Below are 16865 nucleotides of genomic sequence, written 5' to 3'. Positions count from 1 at the left end.
AGAAGGCAATCATGAATTGTTGAATCATTTGGCCTTGCACAACATTCTCATCAACCATGTAATATTCAAAATGAAGGTGATTATCTTCTACATGAATATGATGAATCAAATAGTGTAGAGCTTGTTGAAAGAGAAAGCCCATCAAAGAAACAAAAAATAATATTCAAATCTAAATGAAATACAATATTTTCATAGGCTTATGCCGTAAAATATTGTAATGGTAATGAAAAGACAAATTTCTCTTTATGTGTTAAATTTAAAAGTGAGACTCCATTTGCAAAAGAGCGAACTACCACTCTTCAAGTTAGTCGTCTAAGTGGCCATCCAAAGCCAAAATCTCATAATTGTTTTTACAACTTTTGTAGGGAAAAATAAAACGAAGAAATATTCCAATCACTAAACATGTAGAATTAATGGTAAATGCTGAGAAGGAGAGAATTATATTAGTTATTGAAAACATGTATTTTATTGCTATACATGATTCATATTTAGAAATCTATAAGTCAATATGTGACTTGAATAGGTATAAATGCACTCCACACATGATTCTAATAGAAGAATATTCTCCATACACAAATACCACACCAAGAAAAGAGTTTCTTCAAGTTTCTAAAGAGGTATATTGGAACAAACTAAAAGAAGATATTTTACCTAGCCCATTTTACTCAATTTTAGTTCATGGAAGCACTCATCAAATTATGGAACGTCAATTGATTGTTTATATTACGTATTTGAGGAATGAAGGAAGAGGTCAATGTTTAACAAATCTGATATGTTTTCTTCAAATAAAGGATGGAATATCTCAACGTATATATGATCTAGTGAGAACTCTTTTAGCATAAATGGATTTATAGTTGATTAAGTTTGTTGGTTTTGGTTTAGATGGCGCATATTCCATGAGGGGTATTCATGAAGGTTTATCTTCTAAGGTTTTCCTACTCCTAATTTATTAGTTATTCATTGCATAGCTCATAGGGAAGCATTAATAACCAATGAGGCTTCAACTCATTTTCTATAGTTGTAATATGTTAACAAATTTGGAAACAAAGTTTATTCGTGGCTTGAGAAATCAACCAAAATACATGGGAAATTGAGAGAGATAATGTATACATTTGAAATCACTAATTTAATGGTGTTACACATTCATCAAATTAGGCGGATCTCTAGAGGAAAAGTCATGGAAAGACTTGTGAAACTTAGGCATTATTTGTTAAAGGATTGGGAATTAGGGGAAAGCAAAATGTATGAGTTGGAAACAATATGTCAAGTGCAATTTTGCATCCATCTACATGAAGGCATGATCGTTGAATTAAATAAGCTGAATAAATTTTTTGGAGAGGATCATGTTGATATTACATCTATTGGCGCTATTTTAGATGTTTCTATTTGCATGATTTGTAAAACATTTCTGGGAAGCATTTTTTGTGTAGATCCAATGCACATGTCTTATTTTTTAGTTAAAGCATAAATAGGAACCCTTGAATTTTCATATAGCATAGGTGTGGTACATTTATATCAATTTATGTTTGAAAATTTTCCAAATATAAAAATATTGGGGCTACTAGATGGTTGTATTCCTTTGGGAAAATCAATTCTTGTAAATGTGATTAAATATTTAGATATGAGATTCATAGATTTAGATGTATTTAATGTAGCTAAGTTTTTCACTTCTAAACATTATTATGAAGAAGTGAATGATATATACAGTCCAACAAAAATATAGTTGAAATTTTTATGTCAAAAATTTAGGGTTGGGGAATCATCTATTGTGGATACTACTAGATGTTTGGGTGAAATGGATGAATTTATTTATATTATTTGTAAATCATACCCTAAAAGGCATATGTATGGCATGAGAGCTATGTGGAGATTAACCTCAATGGTTTGGAGGCTTCCCATATTTGATGTAATTCTTGAAAGCTATTCTTCTTATCCTAGCAACCACATCAGTGTGTGAAAGAGGCTTCTGAAAATTACATAGGATTAAAAATGATGATAGATAAAGACTTTCAATGGAGGAATTATATATGTTAATGTTTCTATCTCTAAGTGAAACTCATGCTCTAAATGAGGTAGATTGGAATGCTGCTTATGATGTAAATGAATACTAGAAGGTTGTTTCGATTGGGAAAATAGATTAAGATTTTCAATTATGTAAATCCAAATAGTTTTGAAGATCATCGAATGAATCAAATAAACACATGTTTTCCTTATTTTTAATGGAAATTGAATTTTTTTTTTTCTTATTTACTAGTTATATTGATATTTTACAGTGCTTTAATGTAGCTGCTCTTTAAATTTTTCAGATTTTAAAGACTTAGAAGGACACTATTTCATTATGGAATATTTTTTTATGACGGGTTTATTTAATATATACTTCTCAGTAGAAGTGCAATTTTTTTGTAAGCTTTCATCCTTGAAGGGTTAGAAGACTATATTCACTTCCAAATGAAATTAATAGTAGAGCTTCAAATTTGATCACTAGTGAGGATGCTCTTCCACTTCACACGACCCTGCTTCAGTGACAATTTTCCAAATCATTTTTTTTTTGTGAAATCATGGCCATGGAAGGGTTCATCAGATAAATCATATTCCACTATGATCAAACCCAATTCATTAATTTTTCTTTTTTAATTAAAAATATGCAAGCCGAGATCCACATGTGAGTTGAAATATATATGCCTATTCGCGTAACTAGATACCTTCCATTTGCATTTCGAGGTAAGTGTCATATTGCACTATTTTGAGGAGTGTTGTCATGTAGTTATTGTATGTTTCTCACAAGATATTATCATATATTTATTGTCTCCCCAGGATCAAAGGATGCCCTCCCAAGTTGGTTTTTGGTTGATGAACATAAAAGTTTGCAGGGTACTCCGAGGAATCTAATGAGATGGCAATGTCTTCTAATACCCCCTATGGCTTTACCTTAGACCTATCTGCTAGTTCTAACATGGTGGGAGTAGGTAATAAGTCAAAGGATCCTATATGATATAAAGTATCCTTAGTCATCACATTAATGGTTGCACCTAAATCAATTAAAGTTTTCTTTATGGGATGTCCATTGATAAAGGTAGTAACCAGAGGGATTTCGGGGCCTGCATATTTTTCAGTAACAAGTCCGATGGACACTAAACTTGCAAGCTTTCCACCTACTTAAATTGTAGGGAGTTCTCTAATTTGTCTTCCTGGTTTCTTGGTACATAGATCCCTCTCTATTTTGGCATAAATTGGGATATCCTTAATTGCTTGTAGTAATGAGATCTTAATGCACACATTTCTTAGTTCAGACACAATATCAAACTCGGGCTGTTTTAATTTCATTTCCAACCTCTCTGGAAAATGAGGTTGGACCGTAAGGGATGACCAAGGTTCTTGTGGCCTTGAAGTAGGTTGTTTTACTGGTTCCGGTGTGGTTTCAACTTCAGGAATTTCTAGAGTATCTTCCTCTATAATCTCTTCAATCCTTCTGAGTTGAGTCACCACTTTTTCGGATCTAAGCTGAATTTCCTGCAGTGACATAGGAAATTCCTGTAACTCAGGAACATAAATTTTCTGTAGTGGTTTCGGTGCAATAAAATAGGTCGGAAAAGTGGGATAAGTGAGTAATACAATATTGTGAGCAGATTGGATGGTTTTATTGTTGGGGTTAGACATTGGCTCAGCAGGAAGCTGCATAGGGTGAGGTTGACTTGGTGGGGCAGGAAACTGAAGTTATTGTTGTTGAGGTTGAATCATTTGTTACGGTTTGGGCTATAATGGATAAAAGTTCTGAGAGGGAAAATTCTACGCAGTAGGGTAAGAAAGGTTCCCCTACTAACAGTATCAGGGAAATTGAACATTACACATTTGATGTTGAGTATAAGGAACTTGAAAATGCAATTGAGACATACCTGTAGCACGTGGTTGCCATGGTATTTGAGGTGCCACTGCATAAAGTGCATTGATAACTCCCTGATATACTAGATATGCCTCTTTCATCTCACGAAGTGAAGGACATTGATCAGTAGAATACTCAACTTCACATATTTGGCATCCCTCTATACTATCTGCAAGACATTCCCTCGAGGCATGCTTCTTTCTGCATTTCAAGCAGAACATGTCCAGGGCTTTCTCGAGTTCCTCTTATTTCTCTTTTTTCTTCTTAGCCTACAAAACATATAATTGTGAAGATAAAGTGCTAAGAATACTAGTTTTAAAACTTTCGAATAAATTTCCCATTTCAGCTCTGGTTACTCCAGTTCCAACAACTGAGTTGAAAAGCCTGGAAGAAGTATCTCTTGTCCCTCCTCCACCTTTAGAATTTCCTCTTGAATATGGCTGACACATCTCACACACCTCATCATAAATTAACATTGATATGTCACCTCCTCCTATTAACTTCAAAATCTCCAAATATTCTGGTCTGATTTCCTTGAGAAAAATTGTTCTCCTGGTGTCCATGCTTAGTTGATTCATTTTGGATCTCTACATATTGTACTGATATATTTCCACCAAATCCTCGAGATCTCCCCGTCCTTCTAAGTTATGCCAAATATTTCTTCCCTCAGGTCCCTAGTTTTGCAATAATCTTGATATTTCTTCAAGAATAGCTTTTTCATGTCATCTTAGGCTGTAATGGAGTTTGAAGCCAACCCCATAAACCACATGAGAGCTTTATCCTTCAATGTTGTAGGAAACAACTTCAGCTTCTAAGCATTGGAAGAATAGTTATAGCTCTTGCATAAAATGTCGAACTCGAACAAAAAGGCATCAGGATCTTCACTGGAGACTCCATGAAAGTTAGGCAAGGCTGAGGGAGGAATATTCTTCATCTAAGTTGCCCCACGAGTCTCCCTGACAGGTAATTCAAATGTGAATAGTTCCTCTTCCTTCTCATCATAGCCTCCATCTGTATTACTAATTCCTTCTTCATGAGCCATGTTGGACCAAAAAGTAGTAGGACCTTTGTAAACTGCAGATTCTGCAGAATCAATGGTTTGATATTCTAGCTCTTGAATAGGATTAACGAGGAATTCCTTTTCAAGCTAACCACTAAGTAGAGATGTTGTCTTCCTTGTAAGGGGAGGTTCTAAATGGGCAGCAACATAAGATTTTCCCGGAGAAGATTCTACTGTAGAAGTAGGAATATGTTCTGGGCTCTTTTCAGGACCATAGAGCTCATGTCCGGACTCTTCTGCCCTTGTTGCCTTGTTTCTTGCATAATTCTTTTTCCTCACCAGTTTATTAGTAAATGAAGTACTTCTCACACCACCACAAAATACAATTGTAAATATTGGACCCTATCATCTATTATGCAAACAAATTCAAAGAAAACTACTTAGAAAACAATCAGGACAAGACTTTGGTGAATTTCTGACCTCTGCAGGTGCATAGGATTTGCCCTTCATCTTACCACTTCGACTCCCATAGTCCTGAAAATTTCAAACAGTACACATAAATCTAAAACACATTCAGTATTATCCCTTAGCACCTCCCTCACAATGACGCCAAAATGTTGAGTCCAATTATAGACATAATTTTTCAACATAAATCATCAACCCAGCAAAGGTAAGCTTTGTGAGATGATGTGTAAAATATATGCAGGCTGAAAGCCTTGAGTGCTTATCAATCAAACCAGTCAATCATACACAGAACTAATGCCTCTTTTCTGCATCAACATTTGGCAGCAAAAGACTATGGAGTGGATTGAAACATCCCTCTATAGTTCTTAGTGTTGCAAATGATGATTAGAGAAGATAGGAAATCAAACTTACAAAAATAAAGAAATAATTTAACAATATAAATCAAATCTTTGATTAAATGAAATCAACACATTAACATGAAAAATTAATCATTCAATCAATGGAACGTTGGAAATGTTAGAAAGAGTACATTAGCTATGTAAACAAGTTACTTCTACATAAAAGAATTAAAATGCATACACACAACAACTAAGGGAGTTGTCAGCAAAGGGCTCCCTCCCTCACTCACAACCCCTTCAAAATTAAAAGGTCTTGCTTAGTAGAATAGATAGAACATAAAGTATTATATTAATTTGAAAATATTATACCCGCGTACAATATGATATGTGCTATCAACAAACCCAACCCAACCACTTACAGTATAAAACATAATCGTATATATACAAGTTCAAAAGCCCATCTTTGGCTCGAATGAGGAAAACTACTAATCTGAACTATTTGCTATCAATATTGCTACTAACTGTCAAAATTAGCTATACTGAGTCTAATCCATAACTGAAAGCATGGATTAGCCAAAATTCATTACATAGCCGTAGTTTTGCCTCATGTGGCCAATGAGAAGAGGTCTGCAAATATGGGCAGTTTTGTTGGTGGATTTGAAATAACCAATAGGACAACATCCATGTATCATGAATTCCCCACAAAACCCATGTTCTCATTGATCTGGAAGTGAGTCGAACATATCTAACCACCAATTTTATTGCAAGAAATTTGGGCGGTTGTAGGAAATCCACATCTACAGGAATTTCGGAGCGTCTGCAAGAAATATGACTACATGAGTTGTCTATAGGAAATTGCGAGGTTGTTTCGAACCAAAATCTGCATAAGGTTTCTAGATTAGTTAGCATGATAAATCAATAAGGAAACCACTAGCTTAAGGAATGCTTAAGATTAATGTAAAATGACTCTTTTTTATGTTAATTTGCATACCTCAAGCATATAACACCCTTTTGGCCAAGACCTAGATGATATAACCGAAATAAGCACAATTAGGGGTCAACAAGAGTTCAAAGTGGGAGAGGTAAAGTTTAGGAAAGATGTCAAAATTAGGAAAAAATGTGCCTCAAGACACGTAGTTATTATAGCAAGAGGTGTGCGCACCCCCGACAAAGCCCAACTCTAAAATTAACCCGATTTTATTAGGAATCATAGTTAAACAATTTTTGCACCACTTTTGCACTAACGAAGGGCGAAATACCCACGCTCTTTAACAGTTCGACAAATTTGCACAGAAAATTTATCAAAAAAAAATGATTGGCCTTCTTCTCTTGGCCCTCTCCTCATTGACTCTGCAAGCATGACTGATCTTGTGATCCTTTCTCAGCTCCAATGCTAATTTGTTGGAAAGGCGAAGGGGCTTAAATAAAAATTTCACACACAAAATACATGAATTGTGTCTCTTCTATTGATCACACAAAAACTTGATGATTATAATGAACTCGGTGAAGGGTATTTAACCTTTTCCATCTAGTGATTCACCTAAAATAACTTGACATGCAACCACATGCTATAAATTCGACTATGAATTAACTCGACTTGACTCAACGCTTAGTTAACTGACTCCCTAATTTTAGCCAACTCCTCATGCAGGAGTAATTAAGTTATTTTAATAGCTATTTCTATGGGTGTTTCCCTTTTGAGGTATCCTTGATCATGCAGGTTTGAGGAAGAGCTTGGGGGATATCCTAGAAGTCAACATAGTGGAGAAAGTTCATAGCGTCACCTTAAAGGCTTTCCTAGATTCTGCTCAAAAACTATGATGCATTGAAAAGGAGAAAAATTACAATGTAACAAGTTAAAGCCCATTGTCAAAAATATGTACACAATGAAGGTGAGTCGACGTAGTTTGTTAGTAAAAATTAGTAACTATTATGATTTATATTTGAATTTAATTAACAATAAAAACATAGATCAATCTTAAACATGAACCTCTTAAACATGGATCTAACATGAGCCGAGAGGACTCCAATTTCTAAAGGTGTAATTTTTTTTATGAGCTGACATTATTTAAAGCTTTTATATAGTTATTTAATTTTTTTTTATTTTTAGACCTTTTATTATTTTTATTTTGATTGAGAAAAATTTCAACTTTGATGACGACCGGCATCTTTACACATCATACTCGGCTATAGAATAAGCCTCTAGGCTCAATAATTTAAAGTTTAATATTTTATTTTATTTATATCTTCGTATAACTATGATATTACAGTAATGTATATCATATTAAAAAATTGTAATTATATCAAAGAAAAATTTAAAGATATATATAATTATATGTAAAAGTACAACTTGAGTGGGCTTAATGGTTAAGAGCATGTGCTTCCTGCTAAGAAGTCATAGGTTCAAAACTAGAGGGGGTTGAGTATGTATGCCTTTGTAGACTTAGTAGTCAAATAGATGCGGAAGGTGAGTCCCTTGTCCCACAAACCACAGGTCTCATACACCAATTTAGTTGTCCCACAAACCACTAGTCTCATACACCAATTTAGTATCTAGCTTAAATGTAACCTTAAAATTGAACAATAATAATTATATAATTTTAATAAATTAAAAATAAAAATAAAATATATTTATATATAAAATTTATATAGATATAAAACAGATTGTTAAGAATCAATATAACTTTTTCTTAATTATGATTACTTTGAGAAGAATCCAATTTTTAGAAGTGAATCAAATTTTTGGAAATTTAAAAAGAAATTTGTATTTTCAAAAATTTAATTCTTAAATTGAAAAGGTAAACAAATATCGATATTAATTTTAAACTAAATAAAATATGAAGCCTAACAATTGTTTGTTAAATTTGAAATTCCAGTGTGTTTGAAGCCTTTAGAGAATGCAATGGTTTCTTCTTTCCATTGCAAAATCATTACAAGTGTCTCATGTGATGCAAATCATTCCGAGTCTGGTTGTCATTTCATCTCGTCTGACATCATTACAGTTATTTTAGTGGAGCCTCGAAAGCTTGATGTCAATTGCTATCTTTCAGGACCGCGGACACGCAGCTGATCGGATGGAAAATGTTACGTGAACCAGAAGAATTTCTATCTTAAACCATAAAACTGCATGTGAAAGTCACTGCCCAGCTTTCAGATAACACACAAGCTCCTTCGGAGAATATAACAGTCCAAGAAGGGTAAGAAAAAATAGGCGTCTATGTTACAACGTCTACAAAATATGTAGAACAATATATGATATGATACCTGAAACGAGATCCACCGATGTTGTTTAATTGTTAGGTGGGAAGATTGGTTTTTACAGGTCTACTGATCCATCTTACAACTACAAAAGCGTGTATAGCGAAATATATCATAACTGAAACCAGAGCACCACAAATTGCTTTTTGTTAAGAAATTCCAATAGAGAAACACAGAACAAGCATGCAATAAAAATTTGCATACATCTTCTTCCATGAAAGAAATTGTCAACTAAACATGTATATGCATCATTCAGAGCATTCAGAAAAAGTAGGAGGACTAGGTAACCTTGAAGTGGCCATAACGGCAGCCTCATCTGGGGTTCTTCGGAACATTTCAATGTGTCAAGAATCCACTCCACTTGCTTGAGTTGGATTCGTGGACTCTGTGACCATATTCATGCCGTTGCTTGATTCAGTCGATTGAACAATTGCAGAGTCCCCTGGCTTCTTGTCTCCACTTTGAAGGTTCAGGCGATGTCTACACATAGGGCAGGAAGAATGCGAGACGAGCCAATTATCGATGCATTCCACGTGGAAGCCATGATTGCACTTTGGCAGAACTCTCATCTTTTGTCCTTCGGCAAATTCAGCCAAGCAGATCGGATCTGTGGACACGGACCGTGGCATTGAGGTAGAGGTGTAAACAGTAATGGGCAGTGCTATTAAGGCCGCCTTTTGGAGTCCACTGTCGGCTACCCCATTGGGTGTGTCGAGCACCGTCAGCTCTCTGCAGCGCTGAAGGCATCTGAATAACATTCTGAGGGATGGCACGAGCACGAAAAAACAGAGCAAAACCGGGAGAATGATTACTAGATCGGAGTGAAGAGTGGCCTTATTTATCTGTTCTTGATCCTGTGGAGAAGATATGGGGACGGAAGCCAATATCTTCCTGACAGTAGCTAACGGAATATCCAAAACGTGCAACTCATTCATTTTGCTCAAATGTTGAAAATCTCATAAAGGGATGAATTGATATGTTAGCCCTTCAGAAACAAACTGAAGACGTCGTCCATTTTTATAACTTTTAAGAGCCCTTGTTGATGGCCGCATGCTTATGCTGCCGTAGGACATGCCTCCTAGCGATTTCTGTTAACTGTCTACATATATTTAATTATGTATGAAGATTCAATGTTTTCACTCTCAAATCTGGAAAATCTATATTATCGTCAATTCTGAATGAAATTTTCAGCACTTACATATAATTGATGATTAATTTAATTAATGATTCTGGCCGCCATTGCAATATTTGCTTACCTCCACACCCAAGGAGATTGATTGGTTATCTAGATCCGAATGGATTTTCCGGGTCGAAAACTTTCATGTTTTTGTCCTTCATTTATTCATTTTAGTGCAGTTTGGTAGGGACCTTTAGAAGCACAAATTTCTATAATTTGGCTAAGGAGATTTTTAAGATATTAAATTTACTTATATATTTTAAATGATGATGTAGGGTTGGTAAACTTGATCTGTCACGGTAATTTTAGTATAGGTGATGTTAATGTTGGATGTGTGAATCACAAAATTCATGGGAGAGGAAGTGGATGACCTGGGTGGCTACTTGGAAGCTGCTGACTATATGTTTTGGCAAATGTTGTGATTATTGTGGCAGGTTAATGGTCGAGACTAGAGCTCGGGTTGCAGAGAGCACTCTTATGTTGGGCATCGTGAATGGGGTTGTTGGTGATTCCGTTCTTTAACGTTTGGAATATTGAATTGGCTTTTTTCTTTCCTTGAGGGTGGTTGTTGGCTTCTAGGATAAGGCTAAGGGTTCGACTCATTACACTGAAGTGACTGGTGAGCTTAGCATGGGTGGTCGTGTATTCGAGCTTTTGGCTCTCTTCTCTCTCTTGAGGGTTGTTGGTTTTATCCCTTGAGTATCCATATAGGTCTCTTGTTGTGGGGAGAGGGCAGCTCATAAGGTGTCTGATTTTCATTTGCGAGGTGTCGGTGTCTGCAATTTCATCTACGAGGTGTTGATGTTTGCAATTTTGCAGCTAATAATCTCCTTGTCGGTCTGGGTTATTTGGATCCGGTAGTTACGATAGTCAAAGCTAATAGTCTCCTTTTCGATTTGGGGATTTCGTGTTCGGTAATCACCATTGTCGGACTCGGTATTGCTCTAACAATGGGGTTGGGAGGCCGCCCTAGAGTCATAATTGGGTATGGGATAGTCTTTGCATGCTTGTTTTTTCTTTTCCTCGAGAAGGCAACACTGTTGTGATGCATCCAGAGCCGCAGAATGCTTGCTCCCTCCCTCTCACCAAACAAATTTCTGCGAGGCTGGGAGGGTGGGAATCTTATTTGCAAGTGGCAATGGAAGTCGACTCATTTCCATCCCCTAGTTGGGGCAGTTGCACAAATGGCAGAGCGGATCGGGCAGCTTTTAGGGGTTGTGGGGAATGTGGTGGTTCGATGGTTGGTCGCGGTGGTAGTGGTGTTTCTTCCGTCGGTCGTGGAGGGAGCAACATGAACTCTGAAGCGAGGTGAGAGGTTTCAGCAAAGGGGAACGAGTACCCAATGGACAACGCGATGACCTAGGCGTCGAGGCATGGTGAAACAACATTGTTGTCTACACACCTGTTGGAATTTGATTCAATCTCTGCTCGAATGTTTGAAAACATCGGAGAGGGTGCAACAAGAACAACATGCCGCACTCATTGCCACTTTAAACTAATGCATTACTTCAAGTGTCATGTTCGCAAACAGCTCATGGTGGTTTGGCATGGCAAAAATTTGATATCAGAGGCACTGGAGAAGCTAGAGTCATGAATGTCACACTTTGAGGAACATATCCAATGTTCCTTATGCCCTCCTTCGGACAATCTTGCCTCAATTACTTATCATGGTTACATGTTTTCTAATGCTTTTGGCCTCATGATTTTTGGAGTGTGTCTCTAATTGTTTTTTTTTCTTTATTTATAATATGCTAATCGCAGTAATCAACAAAACAAACAAACTTAGTCCGTATGAGACTACTTGCCTTTTGAGATTAATGTAGTATTTTTTTTCCAAATGAATAAAACTTTGACTTGTAATATATATATATATATAATTACAATTTAAAAAAAATGTTAATATCAAATTAAAAAAAAATGAAAAACAGACAAATGAAATCAAATCGAATCGAATCTGGGCACAGCGAATATCAATGGTTTTTTCAAATCTTTTCCACTGCAATCAGCCTGCCAGTAACGATAACATTTCTGAGAGCTGGAATCACACCGTGATGGGCATATGACGTTGGCGAGTGGCAACAGCAAACGCGATTACGTCCCTTAAATCCTTTTGCAGTGCAATCAGCCTGTCAGTAACGATAAATTTCTCATTGCTGGAATCCCCTCTTGACGTGTAGATGAGGTTGATGATCGACAAGTAGAAGGCCTACCTGAACACGTTACCTTCACTAACGCATGATCTCAACTGCCACTTGTGCAAACAAATAGTTTTAAAAACCTTACACATACACTTCTTAGATTACGTCAAATATGTTTGTGAGAAACGTAGAATAACTACATGACACCACTCCTCAAAATAGTGCAATGTGACGCTTACATAGAAAGCCAAATGAGAGCTATCTAGTTTTTAAATAAGCGGGTAATAAAATATTTTAGAGAAACACTTGCCTCGAAACCCAAATGGGAGGTATCTAGTTTTTAAATGAAGTTGTTAATAAAATCTTTTAAAGCACCAATGGTATAAGAGTTATGATATCTTGAAGGCCTATCTCGTTTTAATGCTCCCGAGCTGCTGCCGACAAGATTCCTGGTTAGATACAAAAGGTGACTCATAACAGTGATCAAATTTGAAGGCTGGGTCTTAATTTTATTTAGAAGGGCATACATTTAGGTCGTACTTTTAGAATGAAAAGCATAAAAAAAAAAAGCAATTCAATTGACAATAGTAAATTATTTTCAAATTTCTTTTTATTTTTTCACAAACAAAAAGATATTATTATGTCAAAGGCTGCATTAGTAAATGAATTACTCTTACACGTGTGATTGAGAAATGTAACCACATAATATCATATTGCACAGGCCTTGAACTCAGCCACAATTGAACCAACTATAGGGACAAAATCATAGTTGGGAAACTGCATATGAGTACAAAAAATAAACATATATACATAATTACATCTTAATGAAATTGAAATAAAAATAAAAATACGAAGAAACAAATATACTTATATTAAAAGTATATGGAAGGTCTCATTTATAAAATTAAAAATAAATTCTAGCTTATATAGGAAGTATCAGTGTAATTCTAGCTTATAAACTTCCTATTTGACCAAATCACTATTCTATTGTTTATTAGAACTCTTTTGGAAAGCTGAGACTTCCAATATTTGCACATCTCAAATTATTGGAACTACAGTCCCTATACTTGGCCGCAAAATTGATCTAAGATAACTTTTTCTTTCAGTTATAAAACTTTGACAGTTGTGGTCCTCCACCTTAACATATCTTGTGCAATATCCTGCAATGATTACATTCAATATGTGTTAGAAAAACTTCACATACAAACTTGAAAAATATGGTTAAGCTTTCATTTACAAAAGGCAAATGGTATAAAACTAAAAAAATTCACTTACCAAAATGGTTCATTCAAGTGCTCGATAGAGTAAGACAATGATGGTAATAAACACTGAAACTTACTAGTTCTTTCAATCTATTTTCATAGCGGAAGAGGTTTTCGAGTTTTCATCTCTTTCCATTCATCATAAATAGCATTCCAATCTACCTCATTTAAAGCATGAGCTGCACTAAGAGAGATAAACATTAACATATCCGATGTTTTTAAAGAAAGCCTTGACCTATCCTCCTTTTTTATCCGATTTAATTTTGAAAAACCTCTTTCACAAACTGCTGTACTAGCCAGAATAACAAGAATTGCTTGCCATAGCTGCATTAAGCATGTAAATCCTTCAAACCATTCAATATCACCTCCACATAGATCCCATGCTCCAAACATATGCTTCTTTGGGTAAGATTTATACATAGTACATATAAATTCATCCATTTCACCCATACATTAATGTTGTCCACAAAAAGCAAGCCTCCAGCACTAAATTTTTCACATAAACATGTCAACCATCTTCTTGTTTGAGAGTCTCTGTCATCCATATCCTCATAATAATTACGAGGACTAAAAAACTTAGCTGCATTAAAAAGAGGTAAATCTGTGAACCTTGCATTTAGAGAGTCAATCACCTTCATTACAAAAGCCTTTCCCAGCATAATGCAGTCATCTAGTGTCCCTGATCTTTGTGACTTCGGCAAACTCTCAAACATTAATTCATGTACATGTACTATACCTGTGCAATCTGCAAACTCAAGAGTTCCCTGTTGTGTTTTATTTAAGAAGGATGATGTATGCATTGCACCTGCACCAAATGTGCCTTTTAGAAATTGCTTATGAAGCAAGCTAATAGTGATATCCAAAGTTGTTCCAATAGATGTAATGTCAACATGATCCTCTTGAAACTTTTGATTCAGCTTATTTAATTCAATAAGCACATCTGCAAGTAAGTGGATGAAAAATTGAACTTTAAATATTGTAGCCATCTCATACATTTTTTTCTCCACTAACTCCCAGTCCCTTAACAAAGGAGACATGAGCTTAACGAGTCTTTCCATGACTTTTCCTCTAGAAAGCCATCTAATATGATGAATTTGTAACACTTCTAGTCTTGTGATTTGAAATGACTCCATTAGCTCTTTCAATTCTCCATATCTTTTAGTAGATTTCCGTAACCATGAATAGATCTTGTTTGCAAACTTATCAATAGCTTGCAACTCTTCAAAATAAGATGAAGCATCATTAGCCGCTAACGCTTCTCGATGAGCTATATAGTGGATATCTACTAAATGAGGGGCATGTCAACGAAGCTTAGTAGATAAACCTTCACGAATACCCCTCATGGATGATGCTCCATCAGATCCAAATCCAACTAACATTGTCATGGATAGATTCATGTCTGCTAAAAGAGATGTCACAGCATCATACATAGACTGTGATGTTCCCTCCCTAATTTGTAGCAATTGTATGAATTTTGTAGCACATGGACCTTTTCCTTCATTGGTCAAATATGTAATATAAATAATCAAATGTTGCACCATAGTCCGATCAGTGCTTTCATCAACTAAAAGTGAGTAATATGGACTTTGGAAAATCTCATCTTTTAATTTTTTCCAATATACCTCCTTAGCAGCTTCTAGAAAGTCTTTTCCAGATGTTGTATTTGTATATGTTGAGTATTCATCTGTTAGAGGCATGTGAGGAGTGTTTTTATACCTATTCAAGTCACAAATTGGCTTATATACTTCCAATGGTAAATCATGTATTGCAACAAAATACATGTTCTCAATAACTGATATAATTCTCTCTTTCTGAGCATCAACCATTAGTTCTACATGTTTTGTAATTGGAAGAGTACTCTGTTTACTTTCTCCCTCTACAAGTTGCAAAGCAAATTTACGAGCCTCTGATGTTGCATGGATGTTTAAAGCACTAACTTGAAGGGTTGTGCTTCCATCTTTAGCAAATGGAGTTTCCCTTTTAAATTTTACACACCATGAACATTTTATCCTTTCAACACCATTAAAATCTTTTACAGCATAAGCCCATGGAAATCTCAACTTCCATTTGGACTTGAATGTTCTTTTGTACCTCTTGGATGTTGGTTCCTCTTCAAGAAGTTTTGCACTATCTGATTCATGGTCCTCATCCACATGATCATATATTTCATTTTCAGAAATATGTGGTTGATTAGAACATTGAGAGATACCAAATGCATCGGAAAGTGAAAGTTGTTTCAGATCCTTTTTGGGGCGAACAAGAGGTGGCATTTTATACCTATAGTCAACAAAACAAGAAATATAAAAATATAAATTAATATAAAAAAACATATTTTTATTTGAAAATAAGACAATATACAACAAAATTCATATGAAAACTAATGAAAAGCAACAAATAGATCTCACACACATAGGTTTGTTGATCATTGAAAATTAAAATTAACATTGATCTTTATGGAAGGTTAGCACATTGCTATCACCAAAATGAAATTTCTTCTATAACAAGGAATATCTCAAATAGTTTTTTAGTAATTGTAATGTAGAAGGCATCATGATTCACATGGACAACAATCACGAAAAAGGGGATGTACAAAGCACACCAGTAGTTGGTAGTTCGAGTGGGGCAAGTCTATGCAGCATGTGTCATGTATGGATACTTCTTGAGAAGAGTTCACAAACACTTCCAACTAGAGAAGAGCATTAAGATGCTTCCTTTTGTCTCAAATGAAGAAAGTGATTCTCAGCAGTTGAATTACACCCACCCAGAATTAGAAGGTAGAAATTAGCAAGAAAATTCAGTTGTACAAGGTGGTGTGGCTGGATAATAAATAATGAATAAAAATCGTACACGATTATCTCCCAACACTGCTAACACCAGATGATTAGGATAGCCATGAATATTAACATGCATGGTTCTAGGATTGTTATGTATGTTAACAACTACACATGGTTGAGAGTGGAGGTGGGCAACTAGAAGTCCAAATTTCAATGCTCAACAACTGTACATTTCAATGTTATGGTTCCAATTACATCACACATAAAATTATAGACATGCATGTGTGTACATTTCAATGTTATGGTTCTAATTACATCTCAAATAAAATTACAAACATGAAAGAGTGTGCATTTCAATTGTTTCAAATACTCTTATTGTGTGTCTTTAGGAAAATAAAAACAACAAATGCCTCTATCTCTCTCTCTGAGTTGTTACATGCCTTTATTAGTGGAATATTTTTCTTCATCTATTTATCCTCCTTTTATACAGTAAAAAAATACATTGAACAATGTACATATGTTTCAAATCATTCCATTGCATCTCAAGTCAACTTGTTATAATGAACATAATAT

General features: G+C 35.2%; 1 protein-coding gene across 1 annotated transcript; it reads right to left on the bottom strand.

Moving 5' to 3' along the window:
- Positions 1 to 9285: 9285 nt before the first annotated feature.
- Positions 9286 to 9876, bottom strand: LOC149235199 (putative E3 ubiquitin-protein ligase ATL44). Its single transcript, XM_089368483.1, has one exon. The coding sequence runs from the start codon at positions 9874 to 9876 to the stop codon at positions 9286 to 9288; it is 591 nt and encodes a 196-aa protein (XP_089224609.1).
- Positions 9877 to 16865: the final 6989 nt, after the last annotated feature.

This window comes from Pinus tabuliformis, chromosome 8 (genome assembly GCF_031772625.1).
Source record: "Pinus tabuliformis cultivar Carrire ecotype Pingquan chromosome 8, CPIR1, whole genome shotgun sequence".
In the NCBI taxonomy this organism is placed as follows: domain Eukaryota; kingdom Viridiplantae; phylum Streptophyta; class Pinopsida; order Pinales; family Pinaceae; genus Pinus; species Pinus tabuliformis.
The sequence above is the reverse complement of the archived record's forward strand: the minus strand, read 5'-3'. Positions and strand labels throughout refer to the sequence as shown.

What these genes read in the sequence shown, in the direction of transcription:
- LOC149235199 (XM_089368483.1), bottom strand. Translation starts at nt 9,876, where the DNA reads ATGAATGAGTTGCACGTTTTGGATATTCCGTTAGCTACTGTCAGGAAG.